Source organism: Cucurbita pepo, chromosome 12, assembly GCF_057944985.1.
Source record: "Cucurbita pepo subsp. pepo isolate OVF chromosome 12, ASM5794498v1, whole genome shotgun sequence".
NCBI classification, from domain to species: Eukaryota; Viridiplantae; Streptophyta; class Magnoliopsida; order Cucurbitales; family Cucurbitaceae; genus Cucurbita; species Cucurbita pepo.
The window spans coordinates 479678-503000 of record NC_141809.1 but is presented as its reverse complement, the minus strand read 5'-3'; the positions used below and the strand labels follow the sequence as shown (position 1 = coordinate 503000).

General features: G+C 34.8%; 3 protein-coding genes, 1 long non-coding RNA gene and 1 pseudogene across 4 annotated transcripts; 3 read left to right on the top strand and 2 right to left on the bottom strand.

The window, feature by feature from the left end:
• Positions 1 to 124: 124 nt before the first annotated feature.
• Positions 125 to 1840, top strand: LOC111806970 (uncharacterized). The gene is made up of 2 exons (XR_015423231.1): positions 125 to 356; positions 773 to 1840. It is a non-coding gene; the product is annotated as an uncharacterized LOC111806970 (long non-coding RNA).
• On the bottom strand, positions 1368 to 3571 carry LOC111806366 (adenosylhomocysteinase). Its single transcript, XM_023691639.2, has 2 exons — positions 2773 to 3571; positions 1368 to 2418 (listed from the first exon to the last, which is right to left on the bottom strand). The coding sequence occupies exons 1-2, from the start codon at positions 3481 to 3483 to the stop codon at positions 1672 to 1674; spliced, it is 1458 nt and encodes a 485-aa protein (XP_023547407.2). The 5' UTR covers positions 3484 to 3571; the 3' UTR covers positions 1368 to 1671.
• Positions 3572 to 4743: 1172 nt separating this feature from the next.
• On the bottom strand, positions 4744 to 7047 carry LOC111806882 (adenosylhomocysteinase). The gene is made up of 2 exons (XM_023692392.2): positions 6234 to 7047; positions 4744 to 5822 (listed from the first exon to the last, which is right to left on the bottom strand). The coding sequence occupies exons 1-2, from the start codon at positions 6942 to 6944 to the stop codon at positions 5076 to 5078; spliced, it is 1458 nt and encodes a 485-aa protein (XP_023548160.1). The 5' UTR covers positions 6945 to 7047; the 3' UTR covers positions 4744 to 5075.
• Positions 7048 to 10874: 3827 nt separating this feature from the next.
• LOC111807168 (serine hydroxymethyltransferase 4) lies at positions 10875 to 13256 on the top strand. Its single transcript, XM_023692758.2, has 4 exons — positions 10875 to 11628; positions 12149 to 12539; positions 12630 to 12731; positions 12823 to 13256. Exons 1-4 carry the CDS (start codon positions 10951 to 10953, stop codon positions 13065 to 13067), a joined length of 1416 nt encoding a protein of 471 aa, XP_023548526.2. The 5' UTR covers positions 10875 to 10950; the 3' UTR covers positions 13068 to 13256.
• Positions 13257 to 19178: 5922 nt separating this feature from the next.
• Positions 19179 to 21074, top strand: LOC111807189 (UDP-glucuronate 4-epimerase 6 pseudogene; annotated as a pseudogene).
• The last annotated feature ends 2249 nt before the right edge of the window (positions 21075 to 23323 follow it).

Here is a 23323-nt window from a genome sequence, read left to right as displayed (position 1 = left end):
TCTCACTTGTAGATGGATCGTGGGCCGTTATTGGGCCTGGACATTTTGCAATCAAGTGGCCCAAACTTTAAATATAAATAAATAAATACTTAAATACTCTAATTAATTATGGCGCTCACTGGAGTTTCGTTCAGCCAGAGATCACGAGGCGAATTCCTAAAATCCTACCGTTCTTCTCGTTCTTCCACCGCATTTCCATGGATTTTCCTAAGCTTTACGTCGGACATTATGTGATTTCGTTGTCTCTTTTGTTCACCGGAATTCTCTTGTTTTGCATCTCGTCTTCCTCTGTTTTGGATCCTTTCACTCTTCTCTCCGATGGAAGCCATTGCGGCAGCACAAAGCTTCAAAATCAGGTCGAAATCGCAATTTCTTTCTCTAACTTTATTTTTTATTTTCATTTTTGAAATTTTCAATTGATTGTGAAATCGTTCTGGATTAATCCTTGCAGAGTAATTCTAGTCATTTTGGTTCTGTTGCACCGCTACATATGAAGTCGCCTATGGTTTTTTTTTTTTTTTTTTTTGCAATTGAGAATCGATTGTGTGAACTGGTTCTGGATTTACTTTTGATGGACATTACTAGTGATTTGATTCTGTCTTTGTTGTTTTTGATTAATTTAGAGTTGATTGTGTGAATTCGTTATGGATTCATTGTTGCAGAATTGTATTGATGATTTGATGCTGTTGCATCGCGACTAATGAAATCGGCTACATTTGACGTTTTTGTGTGATTTAAAATTAATTTTGAATTTCTGGATTCAATGTTGCAGAGTAATACCAGCGATTATGATTCTCTTGCACCACGAGACGAGCTTGAATCGGCCCTGTTGCGAACAAGACGTCGATAATGGCCATCGTAAACAAGGCGTACGCGGATCAAGAAACCACAGCCGTTGCTACTATGCTGGACGTGTTTCTCGACAGTTTCTGGCTCGGAGAAGGCACTCGGCCTTCGGTAAATCACCTCATCCTCGTTGCCGTCGATCAGACGGCGTACGATCGGTGCCGGTTCCTTCATCTGAACTGCTTCCGGTCGATTTCGCGGAGGATTTCATCAAGATGACTCAGTTTCTCTTGGTTGAAAGTCCTCAAACGGGGATACAACTTCATCTTCGCGGTACGTTCTCTTTTTTCGAGTATAATTTTATTTGTCTCCTTTTAAAATAATAGACGAAGTTATATAATAATTTAGAAAAATATCATTAACCACTTTAATATTAGAGGATGAACATCTTGTTTGATGGTTTTTGGTAGGTTTTAGTGCATCGACTCTATAGCTTCTAATCTTACAACAAAACAAATTATATTCATTTAAGACAACAACCTTCCTAAAATCAGCGATTATCGAAGAAACACGTCCACAAATAATAAAGAGAACCAACAAAATATCCATAAAATCCGGGACGGATACATTTCCTAAAACACATAAAATAAAAGAAGAAATTTCTTCTGCCTTTTCTCTTCTTCCTCACCAATAAAAAAACGATACAACAGATTCAGCTAAAAAAAACAAAAACAAAAGATATTTTTTCACACAGCCAAATCTACCCTTCCTTATTCAACCCATACAACGCGTCTTTCTTTCTTCAACACAGACCCTTTTCCCCTTCAGACCACTAACCCCAAACACTTCAAAAAAAAACCCTACTGTAAAACCAGAATGTTCCTCTCAGTACCTGTAGTGAGCAGGCTTGTATGGACCCTCAACTGGCACATTGATGTAGTCAGCTTGGTCCTTGCTGAGCTTGGTAAGCCTAGCACCTAGTTTGCCCAGGTGAAGGGCAGCCACCTTCTCATCAAGGTGCTTGGGCAACACGTAAACCTTCTTCTCATACTTCCCAGATTTCCTCTCGTTCCAGAGCTCGAGCTGTGCAATGACTTGGTTTGTGAATGAGCAGGACATGACAAAGCTGGGGTGTCCAGTGGCACAACCCAAGTTCATGAGTCTACCCTCGGCCAACACGATGATGCCGGAGTTGGTTTCGGGGAAGACCCACCTGTCGGTTTGAGGCTTGATGGTGATACGCTTCACACCAGGGTAGCTCTCAAGACCGAGCATGTCGATCTCATTGTCAAAGTGACCGATGTTGCAGACAATGGCATTGTTCTTCATTTTCCTCATGTGGTCGACCATGATGATATCCTTGTTACCGGTGGTGGTGACGAAGATATCAGCCTCGGAGAGGACATCTTCCAATGTGAGGACTGGAAGTCCTTCCATAAGAGCCTGGAGGGCACAAATTGGATCGATCTCGGTCACGATCACACGAGCTCCAGCTTGCTTAAGAGCAGAAGCACAACCCTTTCCAACATCTCCATAACCGCACACAACAGCAACCTTACCGGCAATCATGACATCGGTAGCTCTCATCAAACCATCGGGGAGAGAGTGTCGGCATCCATACAAGTTATCGAACTGTAAACAATCAGAAGTGAATCCACTCAGAACCAGATTGGTGTTTGAAGCTCAAAATTGACAACAAAACGTTACAACGATTCGATGATTGTTTTAAACTCATGCAGGTTGGTGTTTGGAAAACAGGGTAACTGAAATTGAATTCCATTAACAGCTTGTTTTAAACTCATGCAGGATTCAGAAGCAAGTACAAGCATGGATATGGATGATTCAAACACAACACAATACAAGCATGGATGAGCTTGGGTCACAGATCTGACGGGATTTGAACACAAAAATCAGATCTACAGCAAAAGGAAAATGAAAAAACAGAAAAGAAGCTCAGATCTAAAAGAAAAGCACAAGAAATCATACCTTGCTCTTAGTGACAGAGTCATTAACATTAATGGCGGGGAACAACAAGGTTCCACTGGCCTGCATCTGGTAAAGCCTCTTAACACCGGTGGTAGTCTCTTCCGAAACACCAACCAATCTCTCCTTCATCTTGTGATACCTCTTAGGGTCAGATTTCAATCCATCTCTGATAATCGTCAACACGATCTGAAACTCAGCGTTATCAGTAGAAGAAGGATCAGGAAGAACGCCGCTCTTCTCATAAATCTCCTCAGCCTTAACTCCCTCGTGAATCAAGAGAGTAGCATCACCACCATCGTCAACAATCAGATCCGGACCACCACCAGGGCCCCAGTCCAAGGCGCGCTCGGTACACCACCAGTACTCCTGAAGTGTCTCCCCCTTCCAGGCGAACACGGCGGCGCTGTCGCGAGCAATCGCGGCAGCGGCATGGTCCTGAGTGGAGAAAATGTTGCAGGAGCACCAACGGACCTCAGCACCGAGAGCGGTGAGTGTCTCGATGAGAACCGCGGTCTGGATGGTCATGTGGAGGGAGCCGGTGATGCGAGCTCCCTTGAATGGCTGGGAAGGGCCGAATTCGGTACGGCAAGCCATGAGGCCAGGCATTTCGACCTCGGCGAGCTCGATCTCGAGACGGCCGAAGTCGGCCTGAGACATGTCCTTGACCTTGTACTCACGGCCGCCGGCGGTCTTCTCGACAATTAGAGACATTGCGAGAGAATTGGGGAAGAAAGAACACAAAAATCTCTTGTTTCTGCGATGAAGAAGAAGATCGCAGAAGAGAGAAATGTGAGCGCACAAAGGATAGAGCAAACTGAGGCCCTATAAATAGATAAATCGACGGTCCACATTCGGGGCTTCCAACTCCCACCTTAGGGCTTTGAGATTGTGATTTTATCGGGTCTTCATTTTCTAGACCGGTTTCGGGTCGGTTTTTTAATGGATAATCTAAAATGTTATCGGTTGATATTTTTAGTATTTTAGTCTTTAATAATTTAATTGTTTCAAATTTTTTTAATAACTCAATTCCTTTTTTTTTTCTTTAGCTTCTTAAATATACTTTTAATCTCTTCTTTAATTCTTCCATTTCTACATATTTCTAATCTTTTATCTCTTCTTAAATATTAAAACTCTAAATAGAAATGAACAATTCTCTCCTTTATAACTATTTCCAAATATAAATATAATAAATTCGAACACTCATTTTTTTTTTTGAAATAGAAATATAATAAATTCGAACACTCATTTTTTTTTCCAAGGTGGTTCTTTCCTATTTCAAATAACTTTTAAGAATTTGGCTATTTTGGATACTTTATTTTTTTTATGATTTTGTTTGGAATTATTATTTTTATTTACAATTACATTTAAAAATAAGAAAAGTTTGAAGTCCAAGGAAAGGAGAGCGGTGATAGTAAAAGGAAAAATTATATGATATTTATGTTTTTTTATAAACGTAATACTAATAGTTACGGTCATATCCTACGAATATTTTTATGTTTATATACTAAGAGTATTTTTTTACCTTTAAAAAAGTGCCCATCATTTTAAATAATGATAAAAAGTTTTAATATATTAATAAATATTTGTAAATTGTAGGACACTGTTTAAAATTCAACCCTATTATTAAAACATTTTTAGGCAGTAAGCATATTATTAAAACTTTTAAAAAGTATTTTATATTCTTCCTTCCAATATTTTAATTTTCAAACTTAGTTTGAAAATAGAATATAAAGTAGTTTAACTAAAAATTCTATTACAAGAAAAATGAAGTGAAAATTTGTAAAAGAATTATTCCAAATTTGAGATCTAAAATTTATTTATGATTATGTTCTTAAAGTAAGAGTATCATTTAAATATATATATATATATATATATTATCATACAACAAATCATATTTATTTAAGACAATAATCTGTCTTTTTTATAAAAGAAGAAATGGGATTATTTAAAGAAAAACGTGCACAAATAAAATATCAAGAAAATCCAAGACAGCTACATTCCTAAAACAACAAAAAAAAATAAAGGCAGCAATTTCTTCTTCTCTTTTCTCTGTTCTTTCTCACCGATAATCACGATGCCACAAATTCAACAAAAAAAAAAAAAAAAAAAAAAAAAAAAAAAAATTAAAAATTAAAAATTAAAAATTAGAACAAAAACAAGTGATATTTTTCACACAGCCAAATCTATCCTTATTCAGCCCCATACAATGGGTCTCTCTTCAACACACAGACCCTTTCCCCTTCACACCACTAACCCCAAACACAATTCAATAAACCCCTACCTGTAAAACCAGCATTCTCCTCTCAGTACCTGTAGTGAGCAGGCTTGTATGGACCCTCAACTGGCACGTTGATGTAGTCAGCTTGGTCCTTGCTGAGCTTGGTGAGCCTAGCACCTAGTTTACCCAGGTGAAGTGCGGCCACCTTCTCGTCGAGGTGCTTCGGCAACACGTAAACCTTCTTCTCGTACTTCCCGGATGTCCTCTCGTTCCAGAGCTCGAGCTGTGCAATGACTTGGTTTGTAAATGAGCAGGACATAACGAAGCTAGGGTGTCCAGTGGCACAACCCAAGTTCATGAGTCTACCCTCGGCCAACACGATGATGCCGGAGTTGGTTTCGGGGAAGACCCACCTGTCGGTTTGAGGCTTGATGGTGATACGCTTCACACCAGGGTAGCTCTCAAGACCAAGCATGTCGATCTCATTGTCGAAGTGACCGATGTTGCAGACGATGGCATTGTTCTTCATTTTCCTCATGTGGTCGACCATGATGATATCCTTGTTACCGGTGGTGGTGACGAAGATATCAGCCTCAGAGAGGACATCTTCCAATGTGAGGACGGGAAGTCCTTCCATGAGAGCCTGGAGGGCACAAATTGGATCGATCTCGGTCACGATCACACGGGCTCCAGCTTGCTTGAGAGCAGAAGCACAACCCTTTCCAACATCTCCATAACCGCACACAACAGCAACCTTACCGGCAATCATGACATCGGTAGCTCTCATCAAACCATCAGGGAGAGAGTGTCGGCATCCATACAAGTTATCGAACTGTAAACAATCAGAAGTAAATCCAATCAGAACTATTGGTGTTTAAAGCTCAAAGCTAACAATAAATCATCACTAGGACAAGATCGATTGATGAGAGATCTACAGTTATCAGTCACTAGCGAAAAACAGGGTAACTGAATTTGAAAGTGTACAGAAAGAACAAAGAACAATGGTTCAACAAGAAATGAGTCCAATAGCATCTTGTTTTAAACTCATGCAAGATATCAGTCCAAAGATTTTGCTCAGAGTTACAGTTCAAACACTACATATACAAGCATGGATGAGCCATTGGTTATCAGATCTGACGGGATTCGAACAGAAAAATTATCACAGAAATCAGATCTAAAGCAACAGAGAAATGAAAAACAAAACAGAAACTCAGATCTAAATGAAATGCACAAGAAATCATACCTTGCTCTTAGTGACAGAGTCATTGACATTAATGGCAGGGAACAACAAGGTTCCACTGGCCTGCATCTGGTAAAGCCTCTTAACACCGGTGGTAGTCTCTTCCGAAACACCAACCAATCTCTCCTTCATCTTGTGATACCTCTTAGGGTCAGATTTCAATCCATCTCTGATAATCGTCAACACGATCTGAAACTCAGCGTTATCAGTAGAAGAAGGATCAGGAAGAGCGCCGCTCTTCTCATAAATCTCCTCAGCCTTAACTCCCTCATGAATCAAGAGAGTCGCATCACCACCATCGTCAACAATCAGATCCGGACCACCACCGGGACCCCAATCCAAGGCACGCTCGGTACACCACCAGTACTCCTGAAGAGTCTCCCCCTTCCAGGCGAACACGGCGGCGCTGTCGCGAGCAATCGCGGCAGCGGCGTGGTCCTGAGTGGAGAAAATGTTGCAGGAGCACCAACGAACCTCAGCACCGAGAGCGGTGAGGGTTTCGATGAGAACCGCGGTCTGGATGGTCATGTGGAGGGAGCCGGTAATGCGAGCTCCCTTGAATGGCTGGGAGGGGCCGAATTCGGTACGGCAGGCCATGAGACCGGGCATTTCGACCTCGGCGAGCTCGATCTCGAGGCGACCGAAGTCGGCCTGAGACATGTCCTTGACCTTGTACTCACGGCCGCCAGCGGTCTTCTCGACAATGAGAGACATGGTGAGAGATTGGGGGAAGAAAGAACACAAAAATCTCTTGTTTCTGCGATAACGAAGAAGATCGCAGAAGAGAGAAATGTGAGCGCACACAAAATTGAGCAAACGGAGGCCCTATAAATAGGTTCGAATGTCAGATCGACGGTCCAGATTTGGGGCTTCCAACCCCCAGATTAGGGGTTTCAGATTGTGATTTTATCGGGTCTGGATTTCAAAACCGGTTTTCGGATCCGGGTTTCAACTTTTTTTTTATTTTCTTTTAAGCTAAACTAATAAAAATACATATACGTATTTTTGGAAATCTTGTTAATAATCTTAAATTTTAAAAAGATGGTAAAAATATTCATTAATACACTTCATTTTTATAAAAAAATAATTAAAAATAATTCTAATCATTAATATATGCATGAACTCTGTCCGTCTACCCGTAAATTATTTCTAAATTTTTTTATTTTTATTTTTTTAAAGATTATTAATTTTTCAAAAGAAGTACCAACCCCTTAATTTTTCTATAAAAAATCTATGTTTTTTTTTAATAAGAGCGTGAATAAAAATAAATAAATTTTAAGAATATTTTATAAAGGAAAACTTAGAAATATTATTTAAATATATTTTTTAATAAGTTTTATTTAAAACTAAATGTAATTGTATTTTTAATTTTTTTTTAAATGTAAGGATATTGTCGATAATTTTGAAATTTTAAAAATAATTTTAAGATGAAAAATAAAATTCACAGCGTTAGATATCAAAAGTAATCATGTTGTTCTCGATCTCGTTAGTTGGGTGGCGTCATCGACCAAGTTTACCAACCACGAGGTGTCATATGGGCTTGTCATAAGTAACCAATGTGATTTAAAAAAATATTAAAAAATATTTTATCTTACTATTTAATTTCAAATATCTCGTTTAAAAAAAAATAAAACTTATATGAAAAAAAAAAAAAAAAAGTAAATTTTCTCCGTTATTGGTACAAATTTTCCATTTACCGACTTTTTTTTTTTTTTTTTTTTTTTTTGCGTGTTGGAAAATAAAGGCCGTGGGCCCACGCGATTACAATAAATGAACGGTTGAGATGTACCGCGTGATTTTACCTTTTCCCCAAATGATGCTTTTGGGCTTTTGTCGGAGATCTGAGATGTGAAAAAGGGTTAGACTCCCCTGTATCCGAGACTACATAGCTAAAATAGTCTCGACTTAAATTAGCGACGTGGCTTAAAATCACTGTTAGCCTCGCAATTCAAACGTTCTGATTTAATAACTTTAATTTAATAAAATACAATTATTTTTGCAAATTCATTAATTTTTTTGTAAATCCACAATAACAATTATTAAAGTGATTAATTATGATTAATTGATATTAAATTTTATGATAAATGAACTTTTAAGTAGTTGAATAATAATAAAGTGTTTTTAGCATGTTTTGTCATTATTCACATACTTCTTATAAAATTTATAAAACGTCATCCAACAAAAATTTGCTCCAAATCAAACCTATGATTGAGCTTGTAATAGTCCATGCCTTTTTGGCCCGTTACGTATCACCATCAACCTCACGGTTATAAAATGCTTCTGCTAGAGAGAGGTTTACACACATTTGTAAGGAATGCTTCGTTTCTCTTTCCAACCGATATGAGATATCACAATCCACCCACCTTAGAGGTCCAACGTTCTCACTAGCACACCTCTCTGGAGTCTGACTCTGATACCAATTGTAATAGTTCAAACCCACCGTTAGCAGATATTGTACAATTTAGCATGTTACGTATTATCATTAGTCTCACAGTTTTCAAACACGTCTCCTAAAGAGAAATTTTCACACCCTTGTAAGGAATGGTTTGTTCCCCTCTTCAGCTGAGGCAAAATCTCTCACACCAGAAATAAATACGCCTTTAAAGTTTTTTCAAAACTATCCTATTCTCGATATCACGCTCATTCGAATATGGTATCGGTTCATCGAGGTAGGTTTCGACTCCGCTTATTTTGTTTTGCCCGTGTTGCATCATTAAACGTGAATATGCACGTAGCTATATACATCACCAATTAGAAATATTTAAATTAATTTTGTAAATCAAAGATATTTTGCGCAATTCATTGTTGTTTTTTTTCCCTAAAATTATTGAAAAGAATCCAACAAGAGAGAGAAGGAAAGAAAGCAAGATCCAGATCTGGTCTTGCCAGAATTTTGAATAAATAATATTTATTTATTTATTTATTTAAATATTAAACCCAACCGACGTGCATTTAAGTTCAAATAAATATTTTAAAATAATATATTAATTACAAAAATCCACTTTATACCTTATTCTTATTTCTTCCACCCACATGCTTGATAATTAAAAGTAGCTATAAATTGAATTTCATAATTTTTAAAAAACATCTTTATTTTATATATATAATTTTGAATTATAATTTTTTATTCCATTAATTTAAAATTTTATAACTAAATTGATAATTTGAAAATTTAAAAACTAGATAATTAAATATAAAATTTCCATTGATTTTTTCTTAAACAATAATTTTAATAATAATATGTTTAGAATGTTTATTATTAGTGTCACTATTACTATAATAATTAATTAATTAATAAGCTCGTGGAAGGTTAGTGGGGTTGGTGATCTGTCACCAACCCCCAAATGTGTGTATATATATATATATATATATATATCACTTTAAACATTAAAATTTAAATTTTTTAAATTTTTAAATTTGTGTTTAATTTAATTTTTTTAATATTTTTGATATTTTTTAAAAATTTATTCATCTACTAAACACAAAATTAAAAATATTAAATATATAAAAAATACAATGTTGGAATTAAATTTATAATTAGAGAAATTCAATGTCGTGCATGATTGTTGTTTTTTATTTTATCTTTCAAATCATTCCATTTTTTAAATGATTTCGGTTTTTAGAAAATTAATTAAAAAAAAGTAAAAAAAAGTGGATTGAAGCAATAGGTTGGTGAAATCAAATGACTAAATTTCCCCCAACTACCCCCACATCCCCACCCGATTCACCTACTTGGATCGGTCTTTTTCCTTTTTTCTCAACCAATACCATAAAGTTACGATAGAGAAGATGCAGCGTTTTATCTTTCAAGTTCACTTCAGAATTAAACGACATGACGAACACGTATAAGCGTTGTCTTGTTGTCCCGATTGGGGAATGAACCATGAAGGTGAAAAGACACGGTATTTTTTTCTTTAATTTGAAATAAAGATTTAAATTTATCTAGTTTAAAATAAATAAATTAAATATTAAAAATATTTTTAGCCATATATTTAATTAAACTCCAAATAAAATATTAAACTTTAATCAAATGGATATATTACCATAATTAAATTTTATTTTTTTAATGATATTAAACCTTGTTGTTTTAATATTATATTTAAGTTGTCTTTTAAACTTTTTAATAAAAAAATTAAAATTACTAAAATAGCAACCACAAAAAAAAAAAAAAACATGTAATTTATTTTTGGATGAGTAGAAAAAAAAACGAAAAAGTACTCGAATTCAATTTAATTAAGAATTATCATGTATTTATCTCTAATTTAAAATTCAGAGTTTAAATTTATAAATTATTAATGTGAGATTTTAATTATTTAACTCTCAAAATTTATAGGTATAAATTAATCCTTTTATATAGAATAAAATACTTTATATTTCTTATATTTTAAAATATTAATTATCAGTAGAGACTTGATATATATATATATAAGAATGAAATGAAAATTGATGGTGAACATGGAAATGCCACCTAATGTAAAAAAGAACAACCAATGGAGCTAATGTCGACACGCTGACAACATTAATTTTAATTATAAAAAAGAAAAACATTTTCCTTATAATTAAAAAAAGAAAAAGAAAAAAAAGGGTACTTTCGTAAATTCACCTACCGCCAGTTCTGTTTAAAACCTCACAAATCCCCTCATCTGAAAATTGTCTTGCACCCATTTTTCAGCTTCTTCTTCTTCTACTCAAATTTCTCTGTAATTTCTCTTTTCTCGCCATGGATCCCGTCAATGCTTGGGGCAATACTCCTCTCGTAAACGTTGATCCTGAGATCTTCGATTTGATCGAGAAGGAGAAGCGTCGCCAATGCCGCGGAATCGAGCTCATTGCTTCTGAGAATTTCACCTCCTTCGCCGTCATCGAGGCCCTCGGAAGTGCCTTGACCAACAAGTACTCCGAGGGCATGCCGGGGAACCGATACTACGGTGGAAACGAGTTCATCGATGAGATCGAGAATCTCTGCCGTTCTCGAGCTCTCGAGGCTTTCCATGTCGATCCGGCCAAATGGGGCGTTAATGTCCAGCCCTACTCTGGTTCTCCGGCGAATTTCGCCGCCTACACCGCGTTGCTTCAGCCGCATGACCGGATTATGGGGCTGGATCTTCCTTCTGGTGGTCATTTGACGCATGGTTACTACACCTCCGGAGGGAAGAAGATCTCCGCTACCTCGATTTACTTCGAGAGTTTGCCTTACAAGGTTGATTCCGCCACTGGATTTATTGATTACGATAAGTTGGAGGAGAAGGCTTTGGATTTCAGGCCGAAGTTGATTATCTGTGGTGGCAGTGCGTACCCGAGGGACTGGGATTATGCCAGATTCAGGGCAATTGCTGATAAATGCGGTGCCCTTCTGCTCTGTGATATGGCTCACATTAGTGGTCTCGTTGCTGCTCAGGTATATAATGAAACAAATCTATGAATTGAGTTCTATAATTTATCATTTTATCTTGCGAAAGTTGCCAATTGGATGTTGTTTTCCATTTCTGAATTTGGATCTGCTGGTTTATGTTGATTAGGAATAGTTAGAAATGGCACAGGTTTTCAGATCTATAATTGTTTGAGCATCTTACGCAGCAGGATCTGGCATACTAAGAAGCTTATTTAATGCCTAATTATCGATGCTACATTGCTTCTTTGTAACAGAAGATAAATTATGTTCAATGGATTGATGGAACGGTTATGTTTTCAATTGTTTCTTACAAACATTTTGCATTCCTTGTTCTTATGATTAAGTTTTAAATGCTAGATTAAAATCGAAATGAAGATCTACTTTGAGAAAATGGATAGATTTTCTGCCTCGTTTTGTTTTGAACTGATATTATGATTGCTTATGATCTCTGTTTCTTTTCTTGCAACTTAAGCGAGTTGGGTCTGGCTGGTATTTTAAAATATTGATGTCCAATGATCGTTTGCAGGAAGCTGCGAACCCTTTCGAGTACTGTGACGTCGTGACGACCACGACTCACAAGAGTTTGAGGGGTCCTAGGGCTGGTATGATCTTCTATAGGAAGGGTCCAAAGCCCCCTAAGAAGGGTCAGCCCGAGAATGCTGTCTATGACTTTGAAGACAAGATCAACTTCTCTGTCTTCCCAGCCCTTCAGGGTGGCCCTCACAATCATCAAATTGGCGCTTTAGCTGTTGCCTTGAAGCAGGCTATGTCCCCTGGGTTCAAGGTCTATGCGAAACAAGTTAAGGCCAATGCCGTGGCCCTCGGAAATTACCTGATGAACAAGGGCTACAAGCTTGTCACCGGAGGAACCGAGAACCATCTCGTTCTCTGGGATCTTCGTCCTTTGGGATTGACCGGTAATTTTGTGGAATCAACCTAAGAAAACTCACAGGAAGAACTTATTCTGTTTCGGTAATGTAACAATGTTGTGGTAATTCCTTTTGCAGGCAACAAGGTCGAAAAGCTTTGCGACTTGTGCAACATCACTGTAAACAAAAACGCCGTGTTTGGCGACAGCAGCGCATTGGCTCCCGGAGGTGTTAGAATCGGTAAGTTACCAATATCATAATCCACAGTCCTTAACTTGTTCTTCCTTTAATCATGATTAACAAGACATCGAATTGTGATGGCAATCGTTAGGTGCACCGGCCATGACTTCTCGAGGTTTGGTCGAGAAAGACTTCGAACAGATTGCTGAGTTCCTGCACCGTGCTGTAACCATCACCTTGAATGTCCAAAAGGAACATGGAAAGCTGTTGAAGGACTTCAACAAGGGTCTGGTAAACAACAAGGAAATCGAAGCACTGAAGGCTGACGTCGAGAAATTTTCTGGCTCGTTCGAGATGCCCGGTTTTCTCATGTCTGAGATGAAGTACAAGGACTAGAAAGCAGACACAGACAACAAGATCTTCGGGAAAATTAATAAAGTTTTGGGTGTTGGTTGAATCTTTAAAATCATTTGCTTAAAGTTGAAAAAGTAAAATGAAAAGATCGCCGTTTGTTTGTTTGTTTGTTTTCCTTCTTTTACCAATTTGTAGACTTAGATTTCCATTCTCAATATATTCATTCCAATATTTCCATTTTCGTATTAATAATCACTGTTTTTTATTAATAATAGGATAATTCTGGGCCGCTATGGGCCCATATTCAATCAAGCCGCAAGGCCCGTTTTTATAATTCTGGGCCGCTGTGGCCCATATTCTTGTTCCTTCGTTTTATTTTGGGCTTTTCGGAGGATTATAGGCCCATTGTTTTTGTAGTAGACAAGATGCTGCACAACTTAGTTAATTATACATAATATTAGAAGAAGTGGTGAATAAAATTGTTAAAATTATTATTCTGTAAATAAATTTGAATTTTGGTCATTACACGTTGGAATTTCTACTATTTTATAATAATAATAATTTTTTTTTATTTGATTCATGAATTTTAAAATTGTAATTTAACTTGACCTAGATGGTAAATGCAGCGGTAATATCAATGGTTCGAACTATGATGACGGGAATTGAGTTCGAAGTAATATCAAAGGTTCGAATTGTGATGACAGGAATTGAGTTCGAGTTGGGATTTTTCGACGAACTATGAGAAGTGGAGTCGAGCGAGGACTGGAATCGAGCTTGAGCTAAAAATTTGTAAAAAAAAATTATTATCCATAAAAAAAAGAACACTTTTAAGAATAAAAATAATTCGATTTAATTACAATGTTGAAATTTAACCAAACCTATGTGGAAATTACGTGGAGGAAACGTCACATTTTGATGTGACGTGTCATTAAATACATTTGAAGCCTATTATTTAATTTTCAACTGTTTCCCCTAAAAAAAAAGCCATTTACTTATTATTTATAATTTCCACAAATAACGAAAATTCCTATTTTCGGGGTATTTAACCAACAAAATCATGTTAATAATAATATTAATTTAATTAAATACTAATGATTTTCTCATTAAAAATTTGTTTTTATTTCGAATTATTCCATTTTCCACAAATTTGTACTTTTTTTGGACTTTTGTATCACATGGCCGTATTTATTTCCATACTTTAAAATAAGTCTAATTTCCAACCATTATATTAGAAACTAGATCTAAAAAAAATCTAATAAATATGAATTTAAAATTAAATAAATTATGAGCTCCATACATCTTTAAACCATTGACAGGTCTCGAGTAGGTGGAAAGAGACCGTGCTTGCGAGAGAAGTGTCGGCAACAAAAATTTACATAGAAATTTTATCAAACACCTCGTGTGCTCGAGAGAGGTTCAATTTTTTAGTTCATCTGACATTCAAAGCAGAAGCATTAAATACATCTAAGATCTTACTCGACGACATATGCATATCTTAATCAGTTAAGCTTTGCACAGGTTATCGAGAGATTGCTACGATTCATAACACTATTTCTGTCTCGATAATTTCATTCATAACAACTGCATTCAGTAATTTATCGAGAAAGAGAGATCAGTAAGACGACAACTAGAGAGAAAAGGTAAGTGTTCGACACATGTTTTTCATTCTCGACTCTTGTCGTCCACCGCTAGGTTTATAAAGGTAGGGAGAAAATCTCGATTGTATCTGACCCGGGAGAGAGAAATTATAAAAGGAGAGAGAGAGAGAGAGTGGAAGGGAAAGGGACCAATGGAATATGGAGTGTTAGTGAGCAATCATTAACAATCCCAACACACCCACATGCCTACATTTCCCCTCCTCACATGTCCACCGTCACTTTCTCGACCAAAATTTTTTCGTATATTTTCTACGTTCACACTCGGAAATTTTCTTCATAAATATTTATTTAATATTGTCGATTTCCAAATAATTTATAAAGTTCGGTCATAATTTTTAGAACAAATTTCAAAATTTAAGATATGATTGAAATTTACAAAAATGAGGACCGAGGTCGAATACGACCCTTATAAAAACGGTCGTTTTTAGGGTTTCGAGTCTAAAATTAAAAAAATAAAATAAAATATAAATATAAATATTATTTTGCAATAGGAAGCTTCTGGAAGGGCCTCCCTCTCTCCACCAATCATTCTGCCGACATTTCCAGCGAGGCAAGAACACCTAATTGTCTAACTTTTTCACATTTATTATTATTATTATTATTATTTTAATTTTCTAATAATGTTTAAATTTGGGACCTTTTAGTCCTCTTTTCAAATTTCACTTGATTTTGGGGCAGATTCGCAATTAACTAAAAGAGAGTGCCCATTTTTGCAATCTAACATATCCAAATGGGATCAAAAAGTAATTATCAAAAGTAAAGATGCCTTAGTTAACAATTAAATATTTCTTCTTTTTTTTTTTTTTTAATTTTAAATCCAAATAGTATTAATTTTTTTAATACTCGAGTCTAGAAATTTAAACATATGATTTCCATACGAAAAATAATTTATTAAATTTTAAAAATTAAGATAATTATTTGATCTCGAGAAAATAAATAAATAAAATAATTATCGTTGGGTATTTGAATTTTGCAAAAAAGGACAAAAATTACAATGTGGTCAAAATTCCTATGTACCCTAAAGAAATAAAAGTCACCCATAGCATTATGATTATCTTTCAAACTTTCCCATTCTTTTCTATCACCTACCTCATAAATACCCCATATTTCATAAATTTATTTTTATTCGGGTCGGGTGTAAGCTAGTGATACTCTCAGCTACAGACTCTCGGCATCTAGGGTGCAACTGTAACAACCCAAACCAACCGTTAATAGACATTGACCACTTTGGCTCGTTACATATCATCATCAGCCTCATGGTCTTCAACTGATGTGAGATCTCATAGCAACATTCCACCGTTTCGCCTAATAGCACGACGCTTGTATTGCTCTCTTACAACCCCATTTTCACGGTTTAGGTTGTTCCCATTTCATTCATTACTGTTACAGAAATTGCTTTAGCTTTATTTTTCCAGTTCACCGTGTTGTCTCTTGTCTGTCCATGGATTCAACGATAGTTTGAGAGGTTTACGAGACTAAAACCAATAAATATCTTTCGATTACAATAATAGTTTTAAAATGAATAAAAAAATAAGTGCAAAATTAAAGATATAAAGTGACACTACCCTATATTCAATTTATGGGTCTAATAGTCCCAAAAATGAGTGGAAACCATACCCTACAACCCCACAAAACCACCAAATTTATTTCATTTATTTATTATTATTATTATTATTTTTTGTCAACTCTATTTCTCTCATTATTAAAATAAATAAATAAATTCATTTATTTATTTATTTATTTATTTATTTCCAATGTAATCTTAGTGCCATATTTCAATAAATATTTTTTATTTACAATTTTAAAAGCACAATATCAAAATCGTATTTTATTTCTATAAATTTAAAATATATCAATTATGGGAAATTAAAACATATTCAATAAGCTAATTTTTTTTTTAAATAATAGATTTATTCAAACTAGGAATAATTAGAAGTATAGGAAATATTGAATTATTTTATTTTATTTTAACATATAATATTAGAAGACAATTAATAGCCTTCATATTTAGATGTATTTACTAAATGCCATTGTGTTTTATTTTTATTTATTTTATTTTATTTATTCCTTGGGAGACATGGTCGGTTGGAATCAATTATAGACAACAATAAGGAGAAAAAGTGTAAGAATTTAATTATTTAATTAAATGATCACATGATGCTTTATTATTCGTATCACTTAACGCGCAAATTATTCATTAAATATTTAAATTCCACGTCAAGTCTTATTATTATTTAAAAAATCATAATATTTTTTTTAGTTATTCAATTTACTTGTTCAAGGTAAAAAAAATGATATATATATATATATATTTTCGAGTTGGATTAGGTTGAGTCGACATATTATTAATTTTTTTTCTGTTATTTAATAAAATTTTATTTATCTTATCTAAACTGTCATAAAACTCAAATATCAAAGATTTATACGTCACAACATTTTTAATAATGGTTACAAAACGTCAAATATTTTTAATATTCCTAACAATCTGGTTAGTTTGAAAACACTATTTTCGAATTGGTTGGGTTGATCGGAGAAACAAAAAAAATCAAACTAGCAGACTGAATCAATTTTTTAAAATTTTCAAACATTTAACCTAACCCAAACTATATATATATATATATATATATAGTCTGAATTGTTCGAACTATCAAGTGATTTTCTTATAGCTAATGGACCAAAGCAGACGATATCTTCTGACAGTGGACTTTAACGGTTACAAATGAAATTAGAGCCAGACACTAAGCATTGTATTAGGATGGACGTTGGAGGAGTGGATTGTGAGATCTTACATCGGTTGGAGAAGGGAACGAAACATTCTTATATGGGTGTGGAAACTTCTTTCTAATAAACGCGTTTTAAAATCAACCATCTCGTATACGCCAATCCAACTAGGGTTTGATAAGCAATCTCTTTTGTGAACCGTAAAGTACAAATTTAGGACAATTTTATTATTGACTTTTTAAAAATGTTTTTGTTTTTATTTATTTATTTATTTATTATTTTGGGCTTAGCTGTTAAAATTGGATTGAATTGGGATAATTCTAATTTCCAGCTCATCTTTATTTGACCACCGACGCCAATGCCAAAAGAGGAACAATACGAATTCACTAAAACTCTGACAATCTTTTCACTTTTTGCCCAAATTTTCTGTTATTTCCCAACATGACCCTCTTTCAATAATTATATTAGTTTTCTAACCAATTCTTCTTTCAGAAATAATTAATTTTAAATAATGGTTAACCCAAAATTTGTCCATATAATCCAATATTAGTAAGGGTAATTATTTTTTAATTTGCGTTTACGTTGGGCAAATAAATAATAATTTAAAATTAAATCTTCAAATTTCCATTATAAGATATGTCTAACTTTAAATCTTCAAATTTGTTTTATATTAAAAAGTAGTATATTTTAATTTTTTTTTAAAAATTAAATATTAATTTAAAATTAAAATTAAATATTAATTCTCAAACTATCCGACAAAAAAATTAATAATAAATAAATAAAACCAAACGCGTCATTGGCTTTTACCCATTTGACTTTAAAGACCATTCCCACTCTTTTTCACTATATATATTCTAATTTTTTAGTATTTAAATTATATATTATATTGATAATTTTATTTAAAGAAAAAAAAAAATAGAGAATTGAATATGGATGGTTTGTTAGTTGGGGTTTAAGCTCTAATTGTCCGTATCCGAACACGTGTTGACCGTGTGCTAATTCGACAATGATTTATAGTTTTATCTATCTATACATGTGTTGGCCGTGTATTCAACAATGCTTTACGGTTTTATTTAATCGATGTTGTGATTGCATCCTCAACAATCTTCGAACAGAGTATTGTTCGTCACTCTCATAACTTTCATATTGAGTATTGTCCATTCCATGTGCATACCTGTAGACGTGTATAGAGAATACTATGCTTTCAATCCCTAACTGTACATTAAAATAAAACATAAAGACAATCATGAATTTAGGTCCCGATAGTCTTGATAGTGAACATATATTCGAATTTCAACACTGAGATCATTTACTGAGTAATAAAGGGACCATCGGTCAATTGACAACTTCTACTAAGGTGACTATGGTTCCCATGTTTAGGGTCGATTTGGTTTTAATTATCATTAATGACCAATTTACCCTTTTAATGATTTTTCCTATTTTTTGAATTACAATTTTATATTAAAACTTAGAAGTTATTAATTAATATATAAAATTTTGTGAGAATTTTAATATGTAAGAAAATAAATAAATAAAAAAAACTTAAAAGTAATAAAAAAGAAGAGTAGGGGCATTTGTGGAAGGGTCTGGTACGTGCCACTTTCCATCTGTAAGAATAAGGAGGAAAAATTGTCGTTAACCAATAACCATTCCCAACCTCTTCTTCTCTCTCTGGGCCCACTTCTTTCTCTCTCTGGGCCCACTTCTTTCTCTCTCTGGGCCCACTTCTTTCTCTCTCATCGCTATATTAATCTTTCCCTAACCCACCGCTCATCTTCAGAGCTCTACTTCTTTAGTTCAGAGCTCTTAGCATTCTAATCTCCTTTCGTTTCTTCTTTTCCTTTTTTTTTTTTTTACAGACCTCCGATTGCTCAACAATGGCGTCTCCGCCGGATACCAGCAAAACCCTCAAGCTAGAACGCTACAACAGCTATATCAGGAAAGTCAACAGCACAAAGCTCTTAAACGCCTCATCTAAGCTTCTATTCCGCGCTACTCTTCTTGTCGCTTTGATTCTCGTCTTCATTTTCACCATCAATTACCCAGACAGCGGCGGCGGAAACGGCGGAAACAACCTTCACACTCACCGGAATTTTCTCTCCTCTGCCTTCTACGGCGGGAGTGACCACGGCGGTGCTGTCTGGGAGAAACAAGTCCGGCACTCCTCCACTCCTCATCGTCCTAATGGAATGTCTGTATTGGTCACCGGCGCCGCCGGTTTCGTCGGTTCTCATTGCTCGATGGCGTTGAAGAAACGAGGCGACGGCGTTTTGGGACTTGATAATTTCAATAACTATTACGATCCGTCGTTGAAACGAGCGCGGCAGTCTCTTCTTCTTAAGCATCAGATATTCATCGTTGAAGGCGATTTGAATGACGCGGCATTGCTCGCCAAGCTTTTCGATGTGGTCCCCTTCACGCACATCCTCCACCTGGCAGCTCAAGCCGGAGTTCGTTACGCTATGAAAAATCCCCAATCCTACATCAGCTCCAACATTGCCGGCTTCGTGAACCTTCTAGAAGTCGCCAAAGCCGCCGATCCACAACCGGCGATTGTTTGGGCGTCATCCAGTTCCGTCTACGGTTTAAACACTGAAAATCCGTTTTCAGAACTCCACCGAACCGACCAACCGGCGAGTCTCTACGCCGCCACGAAAAAAGCCGGCGAGGAAATCGCTCATACTTATAATCATATCTATGGGCTGTCACTCACCGGACTCCGATTCTTCACCGTCTACGGCCCGTGGGGGAGGCCAGACATGGCGTATTTCTTTTTCACAAAGGATATCCTCCAAGGGAAACAAATCGATATCTACAAAACTCACGACGCGAAGGAGGTGGCGCGTGACTTCACGTACATCGACGATATTGTAAAAGGCTGCCTCGGAGCATTAGACACGGCGGAGAAGTCCACCGGGAGCGGCGGAAAGAAGAAAGCTCCGGCGCAGTTGAGGATTTATAACCTTGGGAATACGTCGCCGGTGCCGGTAGGGAAATTGGTGTCGGTGCTTGAGAATCTGTTGAATACAAAGGCGAAAAAGCATATAATTACTATGCCACGAAACGGCGACGTTCCGTTTACTCATGCGAATGTTAGTTTAGCGTTTAAGGATTTCGGGTACAAACCATCCACGGATCTACCCACGGGGCTCCGGAAATTCGTGAAGTGGTACGTTGGGTATTATGGAATTCAGTCGAGGGTAAAAAAGGAAAATGAGAAAAATAATAATCAGTCACCCGGGGAATCCGCTTGATTGGTATTTATTTTTCTTATTTCTTTTTTTTATTCCGTCGTCGTCGTCGTCACATGGCCTTCGTCGACTTGTCGTCTCTTTTCCTCTTTTCCCTTTTTTTTTTTTTTTTGTTTACTTATTTATAATTATAATTATTATTGCTATCGTGGTTTCGGCTGTAGAGGATCGAAGGAATCCACAGCTGTTGTTCATGTTGTAGAAAAGAAAATAGATACAATTTATATGAAAAATAATATTCTGTAATTTCATACCAAAAGGGAAATAGGAGAGAGAAAGTGGGAGGTGGAAATGTTGAAGAGAGAGAGATGGATGATGTAATAATTGGAAGGCGTGGGGTCCACTAGAATGGTTGTGGATCTCAGCCGTTGATTTCATGTGATCAAAAGTTAATTCATTTTCCATCCATATTATGTTTATTTTGTTTTTTTTTTATTCTAAAAATTATTCCTTATAATTTTATCAAACCCTAATAATGAAATTGAAAAATGTCCTTTTCTATCCTTATACTTTGTTGTCACTTTTTTTTTTTGAACGAAACGAGGAGAGATTTACAAAACACTTGATAGAAACTACTACTTTGTATTGCTTCTTATTAAACCAATCGAGAAAAGATTTACAAAACACTTTATAGAAACTACTATTTTGTATTGCTTCTGATTTTTTGGATGATGAACTAAGTAAAGTGGAGGGTATTTAGAGAGGGTAGTCAATCTATTCTTAAAATTGTTCGTTTTTTCTTCAAATACCTAAATTATTTTCCTTAATTTATTCCTAAAATTTTGTAATTATTTTCCTAATTTTATTTCTAAAATCCTAAATCCTAAATATAATTACTTAAGCCAATATATATATTAAAATTTCAATTTTTTAAAGATTTTTTAATGATGTTTTGTATTTTTTATAATAGAAACTATATTGAAAAATTAACATAATGTAATTAATATATATAATAGAAACTTGATTCTGATTGAACTTTCTTGTAGAAGAGAATCCCTACCTTGTCTTCAAAAAAATAAAATAAAAAAATTAATGGATTTTTATTTATTTATTTATTATTATTATTATTATTATTTTTGTAAGAAATGAAAAAACACAACACAAAGGAATGTCCTAATTTTCTAGAACAGAAAAACATCATATATCTAAAAACTAGATTCTTGTCTAATTCCAAAATATGAAAAATCCCAATTAATTCTTAGTATATGGTCAACAATATTAGAAACCTAAATAAATCTAAAATTATCAAAATATTATTTTTATAATCCATTCAAATATTCCGCACTCACATCATATAAAAATATATTACGATATTAATTCAGCTCTCTATTATAAAGTTCTGTGAATTTAATGATACGAATAATGTGTCACATTTTATTTTTTTCCTATAGTTTATTATATTCTTATCATATTAATTTAAGATATCGTGTATGGGACATGTAATATAACATAAGCTTAAATAATTGTCTTTGATTATGTGTCTGTACACCAAAGCTAAAGTATTTTTTAACTTGAAGAGGAAGAAAACATTTTAGAAGTGGATGTGTCGAGAACAATAGAAGTTATGATTGCTTAAATGACTCGAGAATTTGACCAATTCGAACTATCTAATCCAAACCATAAAAAAAAATTATTATGATATATATATATATATATATATATAAAATGAGAGTTGCAATCATTAATTGGAGAAAGTATTATAAAATAAATAAATAAATAGGAAAATGTAGGGGGGCAAAATAGACATTGGCCACCTCCAACAAAGTCGATGCTGTCCACCACTTGCTTTCTCTCTCTAGGATTCCCTTTTTTCTTCTTCCACCGACACTTTCTCTCTCTTGTATTCCATTATAAATATATATATTTCTTTTTCATAATGACATCATAATAAAATTATTTAATAATTGAGTCATGAGTTTTTTTTTTTTTTTTTTTTTTTTTTTTTAATTTTAAATCCAACAAATTCATAAATTTCAAGAATTATATCACTTAATATATATATATATATATATATATATATATATATTTGCATGTTTGAGATGAGTCACTGAGTTGGGCCTGTAACGGACATGTTTGGGCCTGACATTGATTTTACTCTATGGATTAGCCCATTTACAGGCCCAATTACTAAGATTGAGGCCCACTACGGGATGCTTGGCAGAACACCAAAAGCCCCAATTCGGCCCATTATAAATTTGGAATTTATTTTATTTATTTCTATATATATATATACACGCACGTACTTACATCGTTACCAATGGTGCAATCTATGCGAATTTGTCGCACCGTAGTTGAATCATTACCAATGATGGTCTTAGATTGAGCTGTAATAAGACAAGTTGACGTTCAATCTCTAAGGTAGGGTTTTACTGAGAACGAAATAATGTTCGTATCCAAAGGTGAATAGAGCCCTAACTTCGAGAAATCATGGTTCGTGTGAAGGAAGTATTCGACTCGTAATTCAAAGATAAAAGATCGACGAGGGTGGATGGGCCTCAAAGTGGATAAGACCATTCGACACTTCGATTTTTTCGAAGAAATTCGAATTTCTAAACCTAACATTCTCGTGAAAAAATATCAATATATATACAGACACTTACACATACAGATCTATGAAATTTAGTTATTTTCGTGTTTTTTCAGCAACAAAACACGAGCTAAATTAGAA

What these genes read in the sequence shown, in the direction of transcription:
- LOC111806366 (XM_023691639.2), bottom strand. Translation starts at nt 3,483, where the DNA reads ATGTCTCTAATTGTCGAGAAGACCGCCGGCGGCCGTGAGTACAAGGTC. An exon ending in ACTCTGTCACTAAGAGCAAG is followed by an intron (nt 2,419 to 2,772) that starts GTATGATTTCTT and finishes GATTGTTTACAG; the next exon opens with TTCGATAACTTGTATGGATG.
- LOC111806882 (XM_023692392.2), bottom strand. Translation starts at nt 6,944, where the DNA reads ATGTCTCTCATTGTCGAGAAGACCGCTGGCGGCCGTGAGTACAAGGTC. An exon ending in ACTCTGTCACTAAGAGCAAG is followed by an intron (nt 5,823 to 6,233) that starts GTATGATTTCTT and finishes GATTGTTTACAG; the next exon opens with TTCGATAACTTGTATGGATG.
- LOC111807168 (XM_023692758.2), top strand. Translation starts at nt 10,951, where the DNA reads ATGGATCCCGTCAATGCTTGGGGCAATACTCCTCTCGTAAACGTTGAT. An exon ending in GTGGTCTCGTTGCTGCTCAG is followed by an intron (nt 11,629 to 12,148) that starts GTATATAATGAA and finishes GATCGTTTGCAG; the next exon opens with GAAGCTGCGAACCCTTTCGA. An exon ending in TCGTCCTTTGGGATTGACCG is followed by an intron (nt 12,540 to 12,629) that starts GTAATTTTGTGG and finishes TTCCTTTTGCAG; the next exon opens with GCAACAAGGTCGAAAAGCTT.